The sequence below is a fragment of the Ranitomeya variabilis genome, chromosome 4, assembly GCF_051348905.1.
Source record: "Ranitomeya variabilis isolate aRanVar5 chromosome 4, aRanVar5.hap1, whole genome shotgun sequence".
Lineage (NCBI taxonomy): Eukaryota > Metazoa > Chordata > Amphibia > Anura > Dendrobatidae > Ranitomeya > Ranitomeya variabilis.
Window position 1 is genome coordinate 270114979 of NC_135235.1, and position 22519 is coordinate 270137497.

General features: G+C 45.2%; 1 protein-coding gene across 8 annotated transcripts in view; it reads right to left on the reverse strand.

Moving 5' to 3' along the window:
- Positions 1–22519, reverse strand: part of DSCAML1 (DS cell adhesion molecule like 1) — a 243785-nt gene that overhangs the window by 47747 nt on the left and 173519 nt on the right. For 7 of the 8 annotated variants that reach the window (XM_077249896.1, XM_077249895.1, XM_077249892.1 and 4 more), the window contains exons 4-9: positions 21456–21602; positions 20206–20484; positions 16799–17074; positions 15447–15743; positions 4744–5016; positions 2657–2935 (exon numbers count right to left, since the gene is read on the reverse strand). In XM_077249896.1, coding sequence (XP_077106011.1) covers positions 2657–2935; positions 4744–5016; positions 15447–15743; positions 16799–17074; positions 20206–20484; positions 21456–21602 — 1551 coding nt within the window. Of the gene's footprint in view, positions 1–2656; positions 2936–4743; positions 5017–15446; positions 15744–16798; positions 17075–20205; positions 20485–21455; positions 21603–22519 lie in introns of those variants that run through there. The other variant, XM_077249897.1, reaches the window with a different exon arrangement.

Consider the following 22519-nt stretch of genomic DNA (forward strand, 5'->3'; position numbering starts at 1 on the left):
ACTTTGTCGGGAATCCTTTGGCAGAAATGACTGCTTCAATGCGGCGTGGCATGGAGGCAATCAGCCTGTGACACTGCTGAGATGTTATGGAGGCCCAGGATGCTTCAATAGCGGCCTTAAGCTCATCCAGAGTGTTGGGTCTTGCGTCTCTCAACTTTCTCTTCACAATATCCCACAGATTCTCTATGGGGTTCAGGTCAGGAGAGTTGGCAGGCCAATTAAGCACAGTAATACCATGGTCAGTAAACCATTTACCAGTGGTTTTGGCACTGTGAGCAGGTGCCAGGTCGTGCTGAAAAATGAAATCTTCATCTCCATAAAGCATTTCAGCCGATGGAAGCATGAAGTGCTCCAAAATCTCCTGATAGCTAGCTGCATTGACCCTGCCCTTGATGAAACACAGTGGACCAACACCAGCAGCTGACATGGCACCCCACACCATCACTGACTGTGGGTACTTGACACTGGACTTCAGGCATTTTGGCATTTCCTTCTCCCCAGTCTTCCTCCAGACTCTGGCACCTTGATTTCCGAATGACATGCAAAATTTGCTTTCATCAGAAAAAAGTACTTGGGACCACTTAGCAACAGTCCAGTGCTGCTTCTCTGTAGCCCAGGTCAGGCGCTTCGGCCGCTGTTTATGGTTCAAAAGTGGCTTTACCTGGGGAATGCGGCACCTGTAGCCCATTTCCTGCACACGCCTGTGCACGGTGGCTCTGGATGTTTCCACACCAGACTCAGTCCACTGCTTCCTCAGGTTCCCCAAGGTCTGGAATCGGTCCTTCTCCACAATCTTCCTCAGGGTCCGGTCACCTCTTCTCATTGTACAGCGTTTTCTGCCACATTGTTTCCTTCCAACAGACTTACCATTGAGGTGCCTTGATACAGCACTCTGGGAACAGCCTATTTGTTGAGAAATTTCTTTCTGGGTCTTACCCTCTTGCTTGAGGGTGTCAATGATGGCCTTCTTGACATCTGTCAGGTCGCTAGTCTTACCCATGATGGGGGTTTTGAATAATGAACCAGGCAGGGAGTTTTTAAAAGCCTCAGGTATCTTTTGCATGTGTTTAGAGTTAATTAGTTGATTCAGAAGATTAGGGTAATAGGTCATTTAGAGAACCTTTTCTTGATATGCTAATTTATTGAGACAGGTTTTTTGGGTTATCAGGAGTTGTAGGCCAAAATCATCAGTATTAAAACAATAAAAGACCTGACAAATTTCAGTTGGTGGATAATGAATCTATAATATATGAAAGTTTAATTGTAATCATTACATTATGGTAAATAATGAAATTTAACACTATATGCTAATTTTTTGAGAAGGACCTGTATGTTGACCCCATTGTTTAGGAAGTTCTTCAGAAAATCCCTCTTAAAAAGCAACCTGTACTTTACTCACCCTCTCTGTCTAGTATTGTCTGGAGCAGTGACATCTATGACAGCACTGTAGCCAATAACTGAGCTCAGCGGCTCTGTCCAAGTTGATGGCACCAGCCGCTGAGCTCACTGATTGGGTGCAGGGTTGTCAGCGCTGCAGGCAATAACAGACACCCGGATAAGCGGCAGAGACTCAGTGTGGGACCAAAGGAGGGTGAATAAAGCACAGTTTTGTTTGTTAAAGAACAAAGTGTGCCTGGTAACTGAGATTTTGTCAGAAACTGAAAAAACCCTAAATATAATAGCATAGGTGATAAATGTAAGACCCCCAGGGGTCGGATCGTCAGGGATCAAAGCTAGAGAAAAGAGGGCCGCAGGTGTTACCATCACTCTATAGACACTGAATTCAGTGCTGGTCAAGCATGAGCAGCACGCTACTGATTGCAGACACAGGGACCCTCGATCTTATGATTGCTTGGACCCCAAATGATCATTTTTCTCCCATCTGATGGGGAGAATAAAGGGGGTCCAGTGTCCCTCCTTGGGAATGAAGTGGTAGTGCGCATGCATCTCCATTCCTCCATTCACTTCTACGAGATCTGCACATGCGCTACCACCACTTCTATACTCCATGAACAGAGCACTGGACACGTGCACTACCGAATCATTGACATGGTGGGCACAGGATCCCTGCTCTTGTAACCCCAACTGATCACGCACGAGAGAGGGGGTCCTCCTTGTCTAGTGGCATTTCGTGGGGTCTATGGAAGAAGAACGTGCATGTGTTACCACCAGAATGGTGCGCTGGTCACGCATGAGCAGTACTGATTCATTGACACGGTGGGCTCGGGATCCCTATTCTTGGACCCCTATTGATAATGAGAGAGGGGGGGTCCTCCTTGTCAAGTGGCATTCCATGGGGTCTATGGAAGATGGATGCACATGTGTTACCACCAGAATGGAGCGCTGGTGGCGCATGAGCACTACTGATTCATTGACATGGTGGGCGCAGGATCCCTATTCTTGGACCCCTATTGATCACAAGAGAGGGGGTCCTTCTTGTCAAGTGGCATTCCATGGGGTCTATGGAAGATGGATGCACATGTGTTACCACCAGAATGGAGCGCTGGTGACGCATGCGCACTACTGAGCCATTCACATGGTGGACACAGGATAACTTGGACCCCAACCAGTCATATACTTGTAGATAGGTGGTGGGACCGCCACTTTAACTTCACAGGTAATGAAAGAAGACAGAGTTAAAGGCGCCTTCTCTTACCGCGCACTATGAGCTGCCGCTCCCGGCTCACCGTAGCCGCGTCGTTACTTGCTATGCAGGTGTAGTTGCCATTGTGCTTGAGGGACACGCTGGAGATCTGCAGGGAGCTCATGAATTCCTTGGTCTCAATAGTGATGCCCGAGCTGGAGACTATAACCTGCCCATCCTTGCGCCACGTGATCCGAATGGGCATATCTCCGGAGGAAACCACGCATGGGATGTAAAGCAGCTGTCCGATGGAGGCAGGAGGGAACTCAAAGGGCTGGATAAGAGGCGGCACTGCGGGTACATAGAGACATAAGAAGGCATTAAAAAAAAAATCATAGAAGCTGCTCATTTTCTCTGTCCTGCATTACTCAGAACTTCTGCCGTCCGTCCCTCTGTAGTTCCTCCTGGAAAACTATATACTGACCGCTAGAACTTACCATTCCCTTGTCAATGGAATCAGTAGCTCATGATCTGCACCAAAATTGTGTAAGATTCTATTTATTTATTTATTTTTGCTATAAAAAAGGATTTAAGGTATTTACCTAAATTTTAAGATAAGTTTATTAAAGGGATGATCCCCTCGGCAATGTTTACAACACATTTAAAGGATATGCAATAAATGTCTGATAGAGGAGAGTCCCACACATCAATGGGGTCAGGAATCGCTTTCCATTCATCTCTATGGCAGCGCCAAACATTGTGCAACCCCCATTCTTGCCATTTATGCAGGACTCGCATCTATTGCACACCTATGGCATATTTGATTAATATGCGCACAATTATGCACAATCCCTTTAAGTAAAAAGTTGAAAAATGGTGCAAAATTTGTTGTAAACCTTTTTAGACACATGGACTGTCCACTTTCGAGGACAACTTTTTTTTATTTCTTACTTACATGCATCTATTTGAGGCTACAAATTATTTTTTTGCATTTAAAATGTTGCACTTTTCCTGGCTACAGAATGAGTTAACTGAGAAGTATGTCAGTGAGCTCACTGGGGTCCTCCAATTCGAGAGTTTCTAACCCTTTATATTCTGTCTTTTTTTAGCCGATTTATGACCACATCACAGTTGACTGTGCCAAGAAAAAAACGGTCTATAAAAGCCAAACGATGCAAAATGGTTAATAAAACCCAATTGCAAAAATGATTTTTAGCCCCAAATACATGCATTTAAGCAAAAAAATGGAAGTAAAAAAATGCAGTTAATCCCTTTAAGTGGTGGATGCCTTTATCACTTTGATTCTAAAATATATAAAAAAAATTACACTGGCAGCAGGAATAAATGTAACGTGTAGAACTTTACAGGCCAATGGAACATTTTAGAAGCCTGACAATAAGAACTTTCATAGAGCCAAAAGTGGCCAATTTCACGGCACGCCGGAGGATGCAGACTGTTATGTGAGGACATGATGCAGACTATGTAGGACTTCTAGCAGCTGGATGTGAGTGCGGTACATGTGCCGGCCACAGCGGCGGTGTAAAGTAACGCAGGGAAGCCGTGCACAATCTCAGTCTATTCATTAGGAAGGATCTCTCCCCGGGTGCTCCTGAATAATTGATGCGCTGGAGAAGCTTTTAAGTCTCCGGCAGATCTGGGAGACCGCGACGGACACATTATTTTTTAAAAGCCAACAAACACTACGGAAAACGAGAGAGCAGGGGCTGGGAGTAAAGGGCAGGGCATTAATACGCGGTGTTTACACAGCAGGTCCCTGTGCTGGGGCTTGTCGGAGAAACAGATCAGGGGTGAGGAGGGGGCCACGGCGTGCAGCGCCGAGCCGCGGCGTTACGTAGAGCGGAGTCAAGACGTTGGCACATGAGGGGTTAATTCTCCCCAAGTCGGATGGATATTACCCCGGTGCAAACGACATAGGGATGATAAAATGAAGCAAAGCCAGAAAAGGGGTCCCCTTTGGGGACTTCAATTTTTTTTCTTATATAAAAAGCATGCCATTGAGACTAAAAAAATTAAAAAAAAAATAATTTTTACAATTGGGTTTCATTAAAAATTTTGCACCAATTGTCTTCCGTAGCCTCTGTCACGGGTTATAAGTTATAAGGCAGACATGCGGTTCATCTCCCCATTTCCCCTCTGACCTTTCACGGTGATGTGGACGCTCTGGCTGATGGAAAGCTGCGGCTGTATGAGGACGCTGCACAGGTATTCGCCTTCATCCATTCCCTTCTGTACGTCGCTCAGCATCAGGGTCCCGTTCTCGAACACCACCTGCCTGTGGTTATCGGGCAGCAGCAGCGAATCCTTGTACCAACTGATGAAGTAGTAGGGATACCCAATTACCCGGCAATGAATGAAGCTGTCTCTCCCAGCCACTGCCGTCAGGTTCTTCATAGGTCGGATACTAGGCGGTCCTGAAGTGAGGTGCAGGGAAAGTACATTAGGTGGACACAAATCAAGGAGATACAGAAGAGTTCGGGGCAAGAACGTTAAAGACAAGGAGACCCCTCCCCCGAGGAGCAGTGGAGAACTCATATGGAAATTATTGAAAAGTGCAGAAAAGAGAAGAGGAATCAAAATGGAAGGTGAAAGGGAGGAATATGGGATATGAAGGATAACTGAGGGATTAGAGGATGGAGAGAAATGAAAGATTTCACATAAATGAAGGATTACAGGAGGAGACTAAAGCCGACGGATATGTAGAAATGTTTTACATTATGGAAGAATCTACTATTCGATATCCATTTATAAGAGCTAAATATTAAAGACCATGTTTCATTATCGAAAAATGTTCTGTTTTTCTGTTAAATATATTTAAGAATGTTAGTTGATTTAGTTTTTGGGGTTTTTTTATTTTTTTTTTAACATTTTCTTTCCTTGTCCTATTGTTCTACTTTTTTTCTTAAACTGAAATCTTGCAGTTTGTACTTCGAGACTCATAAAACGCTGCAACTTTTTGTTCTGTACAGATAATTTCTCAACAGCCATCTCATCATGACAGGCAGGATTACAATGACCTCAATATACAGCAGATAACACAGGATCCACCATTCACAATAGATGTCACAGCTCACCTCCTCCTCCTGTACAATGACCGATGACACCTCTATATACAGCAGATAACACAGGATCCACCATTCACAATAGGTGATGTCACAGCTCACCTCCTCCTCCTGTACAATGACACCTCTATATACAGTAGATAACACAGGATCCACCATTCACAATAGGTGATGTCACAGCTCACCTCCTCCTGTACAATGACCGATGACACCTCTATATACAGTAGATAACACAGGATCCACCATTCACAATAGGTGATGTCACAGCTCACCTCCTCCTCCTGTACAATGACCGATGATACCTCTATATACAGTAGATAACACAGGATCCACCATTCACAATAGGTGATGTCACAGCTCACCTCCTCCTGTACAATGACCGATGACACCTCTATATACAGTAGATAACAGGATCCACCACTCACAATAGGTGATATCACAGCTCACCTCCTCCTGTACAATGACCGATGACACCTCTATATACAGTAGATAACACAGGATCCACCATTCACAATAGGTGATGTCACAGCTCACCTCCTCCTCCTGTACAATGACCGATGACACCTCTATATACAGTAGATAACACAGGATCCACCATTCACAATAGGTGATGTCACAGCTCACCTCCTCCTGTACAATGACCGATGACACCTCTATATACAGTAGATAACACAGGATCCACCATTCACAATAGGTGATGTCACAGCTCACCTCCTCCTCCTGTACAATGACCGATGATACCTCTATATACAGTAGATAACACAGGATCCACCATTCACAATAGGTGATGTCACAGCTCACCTCCTCCTGTACAATGACCGATGACACCTCTATATACAGTAGATAACACAGGATCCACCACTCACAATAGGTGATATCACAGTGCAGCGCCCCAGAGTCCTGGTCGTTGCAGTAATGTCGCTCCGCCACTAAGGGGAGTGATGGTACGTCTGATGGCACTAAAGGAGCAGGTATCACAGTCACACATTACACTTCACACTCCGGCCACCAGGGGGAGCAAAGGGTTCTATGTATTAGGCCACTCCTCACACTCTGGTAAAACTGGGAGACGGATAGGAAGTTAGAGAGAAGCTGACTGGGTTTTGCCCAGGTAACATCTAGTGAGAGAGAGTTGCTTGGGAAGATTCAGGGAGGTCCCTGTCAGGGGTGGGATCCTGACAGTGGCCTAGCACAAGACAGATCGTTACGGAGCCGCGCCTGCACTTCATTGCGGCGGCATCTTAAGAAAGGACACGAAGCGAAGTATATTGTGGAGAAGTGAGAAACGAGATCACAGCACAAAGGAGATAGAACCAGGAGGAGTCGTGCCCCAAGATCGGCAACATCCTTCTGAGGCGCGTAGCCGGCGACTGGAACGCCGAGGGAGTAATAGGCTCTACACATTACTTTGAACTACGGCAGGGCAGTTATCTCTAGGTTGGCTGCCTCACCTTTACACCTAATGAAGACAACGGAGGCAATTGTGGGAGAGGGGCGTCTCTAGGGTCCCTATAAAATAACTCCAGGCCTACCCCGTCATACGGGTGCGTCCTATCCAAACCATCTGGGGGACGGAGAGAGAGAACAGAGACACGACAGTTGTGAGGACTATCCCGTGGTGCTCAGCAGGGAAGTACTACAACACCCAGGCGCGAGTGGGAAGGCTACTGATTTCCACCTGCAAAAGGAACTTTGGATGTGCCTTCGGACCGGCCGGTCTCAGCCAGCCCTGTTAGGCTACGTTCACATTCGCGGCGGGCGCCGCAGCGGCGGGCGCAGCAGCGGCGCCGCATGCGTCATGCGCCCCTATATTTAACATGGGGGCGCATGGACATGCGTCGCACTTGCGTTTTGCGCCGCATGCGTAGCTGCGGCGCCCGCGTCCGGCCGCAGAGGACGCAGCAAGTTGCATTTTTGCTGCGTCCAACTTTCGGCCAAAAAGGACGCATGCGGGGCAAAACGCAGCGTTTTAGCGTGCGTTTTGCCGCGTTTTTGTTTGCGTTGTGCGCTGCGGCGCCGACGCTGCGGCGCACAACGCAAATGTGAACGTAGCCTTAGCAGTGCTCTGGATTGCGGATGCTGAAGCCTTCAGTAAAAAGGTAAAGAGACTGCAACCCTGAGTCCTCGTCATTTACTGCGACCTACACCATCACCATCTACTCATCAAGGGAAGCCCTGGGGACATACTTCACCTGTGGGAAGTTACACCATCTAGCTGCTATTCCATCACCCCAGCGGACCCCTAGCAGCGTCGGTCACCCTGACCGAATACCACAGGTGGCGTCACAAACACTTGACAAACTTTCACCTACACTTTTATTTGGGCGCCCCTTAGCAGGGCCACGGAGTACCCCGCTGCCCTGCGTCTGGGGGCCGCTCCAAACAGCTCACCTCCTCCCCTTCCCTGTACAATGGCATCTGCACAGACCACAGAGCATGCTCACAACATTCTTGCATAAAAGTCAATGAAGTTTTACTGTCTGTTATCTTCTAGGGTCTATGAAGCTCTGTAAAGCAAATCTCTGCATGCAGCTTAGGCATGTTGGCCACCCCCATGTCCATGTCCACTAACAGTTCTTGCGTTGAGGTGGAAGACCCTTGTCCTGTACAATAATCCTCTAAATAATTTGAAATCTGAAAAAAATTGTGACGTAACTAGAAGTCTGATGGAGGCCAGAGGGAAACCCTTTGTTTCCACCTGGTTAACGGATCTCTACAAACCAGGCTATTTTATACAAAGTTGAGCTAAACTTTGATTTGGTCATAAATGTGCAGAGAAGAGTCCACAAAAAGACAGATAAAAGAGTTACAAACTCACTTTAGAACGAGCTCAGTGACCGATTCTCAGTTAACTCGTTACGCAGCCAGCAATTTGCAGAAAACCTTATTGATCAGTGTGGGTCTGACCATAGGGACCTGCACGGATAGGCAGAATGGGGCACTATTATCCCTGTTAGACAGGCGCAGTGACATGGGTTTACAGAGACAGAAAGCAGCCAGAAGACCACAGCTTCCAATTTCTCCTACTCCTGCACTGATTAGAAGCGCTTCACCTTCTTATTGAAAGGTGTAAGTTTCTTTTACCAGTGGTTAATCTGCTCAGTTGAAAGCTCCTGGAAGCTTTCCTGCATTAAGGTTCTCAGCTGTTCACTGTTAGCCACTCCCATCTCCTATATAATCTGGACCCTGACTAGCACTCATTATTAGAGTTAGCTTATGCTGCATGGCTGTAGGTTGTTATTGGAGAAGGCATTTGGTGGATTTATATGTGACTGTTGCTAGGTTCTTATTGTGTGATAATTCCCTTTCTTCTCTTACTTTGGTTTAACACCATCCTCCACTTCCCAGTGTTTATCTCTGTTGTATATGTGTGTTTATTTGTATGATTGATATTTTCCTTTATCCCTGTTCGTATTACCTTGTCAGTCTGGTTGGTGTATTACAGTACACTATTACTCCCCTCTCCCCTGGGTGGGGGAAGGGTAAAGTGAGTGAGGATTCAGGAGCTAAAGCAATGTACATGGCCCCGGCGTCTTCACCATCAGAAGTAATCCGGGAACAGGGTGAGCAAGGGCGCACCTAGCATTAGGGACAGGGAAGGAGCCTCTGGTCCCAGGACACCCAACAACAGAGTTGTGACACGTAGCATATGGCATGCTCCACTTTTTTCCTATGAGGCTATAGAAAACTGTGGTTGGGTTTTTCTGAGAATCAATGGAGCAGCAATTTGGCTGCTCCATTCTAAAGGAAAAAAAGCACCCCGTTTGGCATGAATCCCAGCGGTCGCACCCTGCCGACTGTCCCGCAGACAGGCGATAACTTGTTTTCACCAGACAGCCCCGTTAAGCGCTTAGTCTATGAATGCAGCAATCAGACCAATGATGGATAAAACGTCTTCGCCTGCTCTCCCAGACACCTGATGGCCGAACTACACGGGAAAGAACAGCAACCTTGCAATTTTTGGATACTCCGTCCTGTGCACATGGCAGCTCGGATGCCATACATCTCCATAATGTCAGATAAGTAAAGTAATGACCGGCAAAGGTTCCCTGGCAGCCATAATACGTTATTTCCTTACAAGTGTAAGCGTGGCTCTTTATCTCTTGACTTTTGGGACCACCTAACAGTAACCGTGTGCACAGCGCTGCCGGGAGTACGCAGCCCATCCTAGACGAGGGGGGACTGAAGGGATATTTATCAAAAGCTCAGTTTTGCTGGCGCCGTTTCAAAGCATCTGCACGATTTGCACAACAAACGGCCAACGAAGGCGATTTTTGTGAAAATAGGCAGCTTTCTTCCTGCAAATCTGTGGGTTTCAGAGGCTTCATGTTTTGTTAATTCAGTGTTTCTCTGCAAGGGGGGGTTAAGCTGCCAAAAAAACCTGTCTGGTCTGGTGTACCTGGGGTGTGTATAATAATAATAATAATAATGCCATACTGATGTAACAATACTAAGAAAATGGTGACATCTGCAGCAAAGGAAACAATGTGACTTCATGAATGTATCACCGCTGCAATAACGACTTCTATGGCAACCAGATACCTGACTCTTAAGGGATCCGGTAATTAATAGAGGTCACCAAGCAAAAAGGCTTCTAAATGGTGGTAACCCATTCATTATGCAAAATTGCAAAGTAAAGAGAAATGTTGCCAAAACAATTTGCAAAATATCAATTTGTAGGTAAATGATGGCCGGCACCGGAGTAAGCAGACGCTCGGTAAACAATGAGATATTTATGATTTTAATATGTGATGTAAAGGATCGGCAACGTGGATCACCCCGAGATCTGATTACAGGCTGCAAATTTGCTGATACATAGTCTGGGAGGCTTTTACGGTTCTCAAGCTGGAAAGTAAAAATCAGAGCGGTACTTTTATTTCTCGGGGTAATGATCAACTTTACACAAAAGTGTGGCCAGTAGTCATCTATCTCTGCCCTATTCTGGATCTAGTAAGCCAGAGCTGTCAATGAAAGGAGAGGATAGAGGGGGAACAAGCAGGTGGGAAGGTGCAATGAAATGTTTGGCCACGCCGAGGGTGCACCGAGCGCCTGGTCTTAGTGTGACCGGTCACCCTGCGCTGTGACTCCCTATGAAAGGTTATTGATATCTAGTCCATTCTGAATTTAGACCATTTGGTTTCTACAGCCTCTATGTGTGACAGTACATAAACTGCAGAAGGAGCTCGTTCTGGTGACAGAATTTATAACCCTTATCTCCTTTCTCCTGAATCATCTTCTAAGATTATTTACGATCACCTCAAATCTTATTACAGCCATCCCCTGCAAGGACCACAGCCTTCCCCTGCAAGGACCACAGCCTTCCCCTGCAAGGACCACAGCCTTCCCCTGCAAGGACCACAGCCTTCCCCTGCAAGGACCACAGCCTTCCCCTGCAAGGACCACAGCCGTCCCCTGCAAGGACCACAGCCGTCCCCTGCAAGGACCACAGCCGTCCCCTGCAAGGACCACAGCCGTCCCCTGCAAGGACCACAGCCGTCCCCTGCAAGGACCACAGCCGTCCCCTGCAAGGACCACAGCCGTCCCCTGCAAGGACCACAGCCGTCCCCTGCAAGGACCACAGCCGTCCCCTGCAAGGACCCCAGCCTTCCCCTGCAAGGACCCCAGCCTTCCCCTGCAAGGACCACAGCCTTCCCCTGCAAGGACCACAGCCTTCCCCTGCAAGGACCACAGCCTTCCCCTGCAAGGACCACAGCCTTCCCCTGCAAGGACCACAGCCTTCCCCTGCAAGGACCACAGCCTTCCCCTGCAAGGACCACAGCCTTCCCCTGCAAGGACCACAGCCTTCCCCTGCAAGGACCACAGCCTTCCCTTGCAAGGACCACAGCCTTCCCCTGCAAGGACCACAGCCTTCCCCTGCAAGGACCACAGCCTTCCCCTGCAAGGACCACAGCCTTCCCCTGCAAGGACCACAGCCGTCAGATCTGTAATACAAATATGATTTTTAGCATTTTTATATAGTTAAGTAAAATACGCTCCACAGGATTTTATTTACACTGAATGGTCCTTCCTGTATATAGTCAGAGTATTGCCATTTATTGCACACACTGGCGCTGACCAGCACCTTATACTGTTTATTTTTCCGCCTGGCCATGGTTGTGCTTGGTCTCCACTGAATGCATTAAGAAATCAAACATTGATGAAGTATAAACCATAGAACATCACGTTCGTTGTCGGTCTGGTCACCCAGCTGTGAAGCAATTTTTCCATAGAAGCAGAATATTTTCTAGAACGGCTTCTTTCAAAAATTAGCTCTGGGGGATATTGCTTCTCATTACCAGAGAAGCAGCAGAAGTATGGAGTCTGACAGGCAATGCTCTATGGGAAAAAAGTATGCAAATTAGCTCCCCTCCAGAAATGGCTGAAACGGTCTCTTTACTGATGTGGGGGACCCTGAAACACAGGAGCTACCCAATAGATAGTGCTAGGAATGGTTTTCATCCTTATAGTGGAGAGCTGCCAATCAAAGAGCAAATTGGGATAAAAATGCAGCCCCATACACAAGGTGGCAGAGCCCACTAGTTCTGATGTGTTAGGGGTTTCCTGACTCATCTACGGGTGATGTTAGGGGATTTTAATTGCTGGCTGCAGAATGAGTTAACTGAAAATCCTTCAGCGAGCTCATTCTAATGTTCCAATGAGGGAATTGCTAACGCTTATCTTTTCTTTTTTGCCCAGGTGATTTATGACCATAGACCCGATGATAATTGAATGTGCAGAGAAACAGGAATCCTGTAAAAGCCAAAACCAATGCAAAATGTTTAATGGAACCAAACTGCAAACAAATATTTTAGCTCTAAATACATATATTTAAGTAAAAAAAACTGTTCACAGATGTGGACAAGGAAAGCCAGAGAAGTCAGACAGCGGCTTTCTCCCTTTTACCCCTTTAAAGCCCATATGATAGCTTTTGAAGGTACATGGGCACAATGAAATTACTAGAGACCCCTCCCATTAATAGTCCAGGGGTATTTCTGGTCCCCTTTTTTCCCCTCCAGCACCTGAACAATACACAGGCACAGCACGATCGTCCAATTTTCAGAGAGGTTTTTTTTCTTACTTTATATGACCTGTGCACCAGTTCGCTAATTCATTCATGTACCGTACTTATAAAATATGTATAAATATTCAAATCTGGCATCCTCACGGGCAACACATCAGTACCATCAATCACTCAAGTCCCAGGAAAGCGCAGGCGGACGCCGCCTTTTAAATACGGATAGACTCCAAGCCGGATAATTGCTTGCAGATTGGAAGGAGCGATTGATTGCAAAGGGTGAATTGTAAATCTCCGGTATGTAGTATAGTAACAAACGCAGAAGTGATACTGGGGGGCTAAAGTACCGATACCGGGGGGCTAAAGTACCAATACTAATTTACCCTGACCAGTTATGTGACTCTTACAAGGCAGGATGCTGACTGTAAGGAAACTTGGCAGTAATTAAAGGGCAAGTCAACTTTTAAACAGTTTTGTTTAGTAATGTTTATGGGTGGTGGTCCGAGTCCCGAGACCCCCACTGACTGCACAAACCAAGAGACAAAGGGTCTTAGCTTATTCTTGAGCGGTATCTGGACCAAGAGACTTTATACTGAGCAGAAACACCTCTCTGCTCAATAATGAGCCAAGTGCTCAGACCCCTTAAAGAGTAACCAACTATATTTATTTATTATTTCATATATCAACAGTACATATCAAAATAAGAAACTTTGCAATTTATCTTATCAGAGGAATCTGCTTCTCTCGTCCAGGACTGATCGTGCTTATAAAGCTCTATGGAGATCTGTAACTGTTCTGCCTCTAGTTCATCCCCTCTCCAGAAGACGAAAGGAAAGTTGGTGGTACAGATTTTACCCCTTGAGAGTGAAAGATCAGTTCAGGAAGAGAATGAAGCGGATTTCTCTGATGAGATAAATTACAAAGTTGCTGATTTTCAAGTTTATTATTGATTTCTGAAATAAAAATTAAAGCGACGGTTACACTTTTAAAGCCCCCATACACATGGAATGGTTGTGTGTGGGGGGTCTCCTGATTCTAACCCCCAACAGATGATGTTGGGGAAGATCAGAATTAACAGGTTGAATTTATTTTCGCTGATCCTTTTGTTCTGTAGGCAGAGAAGCGGAGTCTAGCAAAGGATTACTCTACTGTCCCCATGGAAAATACATAAATGCTCAGCTAAAATGACCATTCATGTATATGGGCAGGGGCGTAAAGATCAGAGCCACATAAAGTACGACCACAGAATGTACGACCATGATCAGGTCCATACAGGAGGGGGGCATCCACACGGCAGCAGCTAGTTAAGCTGGATGTGCATTTGAGGACGCACATTCAGCTGAAATGTATTGCAGAGGCGTGACGGCACCCTGCTCTGCAATACACGCTGCTGGACCGAAGCAGTCAGCTGATATCCGTGTGCAAGGCACTGGCGCCGAATGGCAGTGGCGTCATACACTGCCCACCACTTGCACACTGAAGTGAGCTAACGACTTCTGCACTGGCTATGGAAGAGGATGCCATATGGTTTGTAAGCAGGGGAAGGGGAGTAGAATTTTTTTTTTTCTATGGAGGAGATTATACCAGGATTGGGGACATATATTACTGGAAGGGGCTCAGGATGGAGGGCATTTTACCAGGAAAGGGCCCAGGATGGAGGACATTATACTTGGAAGGGGCTAGGATTAACAACATTATTACAGGAAGGGGCCAGGATCGGGGACATTATTACAGGAAGGAGCCAGAATCAGGGACATTATTACAGGAAAGGGCCAGAATCAGGGACATTATTACAGGAAGGGGCCAGGATCAGGGACATTATTACAGGAAGAGACCAAGATCGGGGATATTCTTACAGGAAGGGCCAGGATCAGGGACATTATTACAGGATGGGAGAAATTGTTACATGAGAGTGCGAACACATATGTCTTCACAGGATCTGGAATGCTACAAGGGCCAATACATCTGAAAAATGTGCAGGTAGGGACTCGGGTCCTAATTTTGAATCGGGGCCCATTGGACACTAGTTCCGCCACTGTTTATGGAACAGTCAGGAAAGATAGCTGTTGGCCGTTATCTTAGGTATAAGCTTAAGTTTGAGGAATTGGTGGGAGTGTCAGGACTAAGCCCCAATGATCATCACTACTAACCAGATAGAACTGATTAATAAATATAGAAAAGTTTAGTTACCCTTAAAATATTGTGTTTGGGTAATTGGCCGATTTGAGTCGTCAGCTGATGCATTAACTTTTTTTTAATACATTAATTTGTGTGTTGGATATCAAACAACAAATATATTTTAAGAATAGGAAGAAAGATGAAGAAAATAATTGGGATTGAAATAAAAGAGAAAAAGAAACACAGCTTAAAGGTTCATGCACACGGTCATGTCATGGATAGTAACGGGCACAGGACTTCCAAACGGTACATGGATCTCTACTACTGTGTGCCTCCAAGGTCACACATTAGTCTGTTTCCATGGACAGGTTTGTTTTCTGCCTTGGAAGCTTGGTCTCTTGGGGAGATTTTCTCCATACGTGAACCACCTGTGGGTACCAGTATGGATGCCCGCTGTGGCTGGGAGTCTCTGCCCACCACCACGTATGCTTCTTCCATGTGCATGAGCCCCAAGACAAAGGTAGAGTATACGAGATGGGATGTTGGAGGAAAAGAATGAAAAAGAATAGAGAAGACAGAGGGTGCCCAGGTAACACGCCCAAGGAGGCATCACAGACCCTATTCTGATATGTAGAAGTAGGACAGGCACCTCTTACGTTTATTCGAGCTTGGTATTCTGCAGTCCCCACAGAGTTGCGAGCGGAACATCTGTACACACCCCCGTCCAAAATCTGTGGACTGCTCACGTTCATGTAGCTTATGGTGCTACCATCCGTAGCCGTGTATTGATTGGAGCGGTGGCCTGAGTCTCGCTGGATGGCTTCATCGTCCAGGGTCCAACTTATGGTGGGTGGAGGAGCTCCTTTGGCGGAACACATGAGTGAAAAGGGCTCCCCGGGGTTCATGACTTTTTCGCTGAATGAAGAAATTATGCGAGGTGTCCCATCTGTGAAAACAAAAGGAAGACATCAGCTACCTCTCCTGACTAACCCCCATAAATCATGTGTAGCTGGAGAGCGGAAAAAGCTGCTGCCTGTCAACTCTGCCAATGACTCGTCTGATCCCTGTTTGGGCGCCAAAATTTCCAAGTTGGTGTGCAAGACCAAATTAGAGGTGCTGTGATGAACAAGCTCGGAGAATCAGCAGACAGCACACACTGTCTAGCAAGAGATTCTGTTTTAGTGAAATGCGGGTGTGGTTTATATACACCCCTGACAGAAAGGGCTTTATGCCAAAAAGCAAGTATTTTGTGGCATTTAGAGATAGATGTGTCTAAGTGCCTGGTTTTATTCAGTTTCTCAGACACTTGAAATGTGTAGGAGTAGGTGGGTTCAATGTAAAAGGCCTATGTGATAAATTTGGAGCATAAAATAGGGACTGAGAAGACAAAATGGATCCTAATTTCCCACATTCCAGAGAGCAAAAGGATCAGTCATGTTGAAATCCAACAGCCTGATCCGTTTTACTTTTTAACATATTCAATTTTAGGCGCGTGGGTCTCCATACATGCTCCATGAACATGGCATTTACAAAAGTACAAAGACTTCTTAGATCAGTGATCAACCAGTAGAATTTGGTGATTGCAAGAAATTTTGATCTCCAAGCAATGAATTTAAAGGGCTTAATGTATCACCTATCACCAAGGGATGGTATCGAGTTGCTGGTTGGATTGGTATTGTGCATGCGCATCCACCTCTCCAATAACTTCTATGCAACTGATGCTGATTTCTGCTACATTTGGAGGACTCACAAAGTGAATGGAGTAGGGTCACTCATGTGCGCTCCTGCTCCATATGTAGAGGGGATGAAGGACCTCCATTCTCGTGAATGTTAGAGGTTCCAGCACTTGGATGCCCGATGTTCAGACACTTATCACCTTTCGGACTGATAGAGGATATGTTCTAATTATGGAACTTCCCTTTAAGAGCAGACAATATATGCAATATATCAATTACTGGTGTTACTCTTGGGTCTTGTTCTATAGACAGAGGTCTCACTTACCTTCTAGCACCACAATGGCAAAGTCTTGTACAATTTGCATTTTCCGGCTCCCAAAACATTGATACGCTCCGGAGTGTATTTTTTGAGCACTGCTGATAACCAGTGTTTCGTTATCGGTCCCTCGTATAGAGATGAACTCATCGGCTTCGATGGGTTCTGTGTTTCGGTACCATCTCACAGTATAGCCCGGTGACCCGCTGATGGAACAGGATAGGATAACTGTGCTGCCGATCCCCGTTTTTAGTTTCTTGGGTGATAAAGTCACTCGGAGCTTTTCTGTTATGGGAAGAAATTTAAAAAAAAGTATTTACTAAAGCAGACTTGTACGGAGAGCCACCCATCCTCCTTAAAGGAGTTGTGCATTTTAGACAATAAACAGATCCCAAATGCCTTTTTTAACGCTGGAACCTTTAGCAATCAGCTGCAATCTGGAGGGGGAAATCTGGCAGCATGTGTTCAATTTCCCTGCAGTGCCCCCGCAGGAGAAATGAAGCATTACACAATGTCCATTCATATTAATGGGTTGCCTGTATGCTGCACAACGGAGCAGGTCGTCCAGAGAGAGACAATGTTTGTAACCTGTCACGATGGCAAATCTCAAAAAAGGAACAACCTTCAATTAATTCAGAATTGCCGAGTAATGAGTTTTAAAAACGGGAAAAATCTCTATAACTATCAAATGTAAAAAAAAAAATAAACAAATCTGCAAAAGTGTTTTTTCCTTTTTAAATCTTTCAAAATTATTTTCACAAAGTTTTCCAACCAATCAAAATTATACCTAAAAGGATTGATACTCAACCCAACTGATCCACCATGGCTCCTGCTCAAGCCCTTACCTGGTCCCCGCTGGTCTGTGCTTTCTGGTCTTGTCTTAAAGAAGCTCTTCTTCTCCTCCTATCAAAGCTTGTATCCCCTAAATATATTGCAGTCATCATATTATACAGCACTGTGCACTTACAATTGCTCATTTTGCCTTTCTACCCAGTAAATTCTTCTCTTTTCTATTAGGTCAATGATATCACATGAATAAAAACAGACTAGCTGAATCCTTCTCAGCTCCATGTAGAAACAGGAAGTCTCTTTTCTCCACATGAGTCATCAATAGAACTACAAGTCAACATCAGTGTAAAGTCCTTGGCAGGGGGAGGAGTGTTGCAGCTGGATCAGAGGTTGAAGAAAGGGTGGAGCTGGGCTGCCAGGGACTCTGAAGTGATGTAGAGTTGTAGTTCTATTGATAACTCATGCAGGGAAATTTACCTCGTTTCTAGATAGAGATTTGAAGGATTCAGCTAGTCTGTTTTTAATCATGTGATGTCAAACTTAATGGAAAAGAGAAGAATTAGCTGGTAGAAGGGCAAAATGAGTAGTACACAGTGCTGTGTAATATGATGACTGCAATATATTAAGAGGATAAAAACTTTGATGGTCGTGATTCTTTAAACACCCTAGAAGTGGCCAAAAATAAAGGCTCAATCATTCACTGGCAGCAGTGGTGACCAATATCAGATGGGCGACAACTGGACCAGGAGAGGCAGATCATCGAGGAATGGCTGAGCTCTTGTATTACTTTTAACCTGTCTCATCCATTTTTCAGAAAAAAAAATCAACTGAAAAATCCTATTAAAAAACAAAAACAAAAACTATGAAAAAATGTTTAAAATCCTCTTCAATCCCTTCTTCTAAGAACTGTCTTATCTCCCCACATTTAGCCTTCAAAGAACATTTCCATTTAACCCGACCTGTGAGCTCCTCTTGCAGTAACCCCTGCCCTGAGTAGCACAGTATCTGCCCGGCTCTGTGGAAATGCCACTGAGCAATATCACACTTGTCTACGTCTGCGCGTTTTCTCGTCCGGAGTCTTCACACGCAATGACACAGTGATGTGCCCTAAAGTGAAGCAGCTAAACGCGTTGTTACACGTAGAATGTCACTTAGACAGGTAGCATCATGTACTGTATCCAGAAATAAAATATCCAGTACATACTGGTTTCCATTATAAGGGAATTTGTCATCAGAAAATTGTCATCAGAAAATGACCCACTGGTATATTTATTTTTGGGGGTGGAGGGGGATTTTTTTTTTTTTATTTCACTTCAAAAAAATATCTTAAAATCAAGCAATTTTTACTTTGAGCCTAATATTAGGCTGATACTTCTTATTCTGTACAGAATATTTCTTGTCATTTCATTATCATCACAGGAAGGATTACAATGACAGGTAACACCTCTATATAGATAACACAGGATCATTCACAGCAGGTGATGTCACAGCTTACCTCCTTCCCGTACTGTACAGTGACTGATAATACCTCTATATACAGTAGATAACACAGGATCATTCACAATAGGTGATGTCACAGCTCACCTCCTCCTTCTGTACAATGACTGATAACACCTCTATATACAGTAGATAACACAGGATCATTCATAGTAGGTGATGTCACAGCTCACCTCCTCCTCCTGTACAATGATTGATAACTCCTCTATATACAGTAGATAACACAGGATCCACCATTCACAATAGGTGATGTCACAGCTCACCTCCTCCTCCTGTACAATGACTGATAACACCTCTATATACAGTAGATAACAGGATCCACCATTCACAATAGGTGATGTCACAGCTCACCTCCTCCTGTACAATGACTGATGACACCTCTATATACAGTAGATAACACAGGATATACCATTCACAATAGATGTCACAGCTCACCTCCTCCTCCTGTACAATGAGTGATAACACCTCTATATACAGCAGATAACACAGGATCCACCAATCACAATAGGTGATGTCACAGCTCACCTCCTCCTCCTGTACAATAACTGATAACACCTATATATACAGTAAATAACACAGGATCCACCATTCACAATAGATGATGTCACAGCTCACCTCCTCCCCTTCCTGTACAATGAGTGATAACACCTTTATATACAGTAGATAACAGGATCCACCATTCACAATAGGTGGTGTCACAGCTCACTTCCTCTTCCTGTACAATGAGTGATAACACCTCTATACACAGTAGATAACACAGGATCCACCATACACAATAGATGATGTCACAGCTCACCTCCTTCCCCTTCCTGCACAATGACCTCTACACATATCACAGAACATATCCACAACACCCTCAAAGAGAATTCAATGAACATTTCCAGTCTTTTGCTCCCTATACTCCATGTGGATGTCAAACTACATAACTACCGGGCGCACATGTAAAATGGAAACCCCCATTATAATATACAGAAAATAGAATTAAAAAACCAATAATCAGAAAAAAAATATATAAAAAAATTACTAAATTTATTAGAAAAAAAATATTTACCACTGGTTTTAAAATGGCAAAAAAGGTAGATGACACATTCCCTTTAAGGCAGACAGTGTCCCAACAAGGCGCCTCTCACCTATGATGGTCAATGTGCCGGTGACCTCCGCAGACCCGAAGCTGTTGGTGATTTCACAGATGTAGGTTCCGCTGTCTTCTAGACGGAGGTCTGTCATACTCAGACCCGTGTTACGCTTACTCCAGCGACTGTCGGACGGAACAGGTCGGCCATCTTTGATCCAACGAGAGGCCAGGTTTGGGTATCCTGAGGCAATGCATGGCAGCTCCACTTTCTCCCCCACAAACACCTCGTGGGATTGGAAGCCGTCCAGGAGAATAGGAACGGACTCTGCCGGCTCTGTGGAGGTGTAGTGAAATATGTTTAGGTATGGATATATGACTAGCAGTAATTTAACATCTGTCCTGAGACTGCAGGTCTCACAGGAGTCACAGCATATGGTATCCTGAGAAGGCAGTCTCCTGTCTCCAATCTCGCCAGAGGGCCTTGCTAAGAACCACGAAGTGGAAACATTTCACATCTTCTGGCTCTTTTGAAGACAGATGCCAATTACAGCCTGACACTATCTATCTATGAGAAACGCTACACAAAGAGTTGCAGAGAAAATAATTTATTCATTGGTGGAGTGGCCATGGTCCAGTCACAAACCAGCAATTATAATATTAACATGAGAGGCCGGTCTAGAAATTTGACCTCCAGGTTGAGTCTATAAATTAGGCCTACACACAAAGAAAGATGTTCACATGTGGGGGCAGCCTAGAAAGCCGACGTGGGCCATTCCATATTTCTCCCTCCCTCCGGGACAGAGTACCAGACCACAAAGTCTGATATTTCTGTAAGTTTTTCTCCCTTTTATTTTAACTGTTTATGCATATTTGTATGTCACTTTTTATTCCTATATTTTTATACCCTTTTTATTGTAAGCACTGTACCTTTTCTATTAAAGCTTAAAACTTTAATAAGTCTGAACCTTGTGTGCTCTAAAAGAACCCATAGCCTTAAATGTGTGATCCTTATGATTGGCAGACAGCACTAGTAATATTTCCAGAACTCATCGCCCGTGTGTTCGGTGAGTGGTGGCAGTGTGTATGAGCGGGTGTGTGGCCTGTGACGGCGTGTGATTTATGCTCCCATTACAGCATAGGACAGCGGTTGAATGCTGGACTGAGGGAGAGGAGATAGATTAACCTTGCAGGCGCAACCCAAGTCACGTGCTGAGAAGCGGGTACGTGACAGGAGGAAATAAAGGAGTGTAGTAAGTTGTGAAACTTCTGGGCCATTTTTCACAAATGTTTCGCTGTGAGACTCACCCGACACTATGAGGCGCGCTCCATTGCTTTGCCGCGTCTCTCCACTATAGCGATGTCTGGTGATGCACCGATATGTAGACAGGGCGTCCTCCTTCTGGACATCCAGGATGTAAAGTGCACCTGATGGCGAGGTGACAAATCTGCCCTCTGAAACAAAAGACATTACAGACATAAGTGGTCATAGAGGACGTGAGGACGGAATGCATTTCACCACCGCAGGTCAGACGGGGCTCACACACCTCTAAGATCATAAATCAGGGGGTGCTCTCATGTCAGACTCATAGGGTATGCCATAACTATTTGGTAGATGATGGTCCCAGCATTACAACAACAGGGTCTTGTCTTGCAGCGCTGTGAGTGGAGCACACGGGGCAAAATTTCCAATTTAAATTCCACAATGGATTCTACCGCTTATCCGCAGCAAGTTTTACATGTATGATGCCCAAATGTTGCTGCACATTTCACCCTTCTAAAATAAACTACAGGGTTTGTGTCATCACCATCAAAGGTTACATTTGCTGATAACTTTGTAAAAACAATTATTTGCTCTTAAAAAAAAAATTAAAAAAAAATCCTCTTTGTTTTTAAGAACAAAGGGATTTTTATTTGCACTAGTTACTGCTCCTTCCCTAGGATACCGTCCACCTCTGCAGTCTTTCAAGTGGTGGCTAGTTGAGTAAGGAGCGCAGCGCTACAAGCTCTTTGCATTCGCTCACTCCTCCGATGCTGCACAGACCAGACTGCTTCTGCTTGCAGCAGCGGAGAGCGCAACTGTTTGATTGACAGTTCTGAACCATCAATCAGGAGCGCACCGCTGTCCCCGGTTAGAGGAATGGCAGGATGCACGGGAGCCATGCACCTGCAGAAATCGACTAGGTTATCATACATCTCTGCAGTCTTTCAAGTGGCTGGTTGAGCAAGGAGTGCAGCGCTTACAAGCTCTTTGGATTAGATTTGGTCACCCTGAACTCCTCTGATGCTGCCTCTGCTTGCAGCGGGGGAGGGAGGAACTGTTTGATTGAAAGTTCTGAACTGTCATTCAATCAGGAGCACATCGCTGTGTC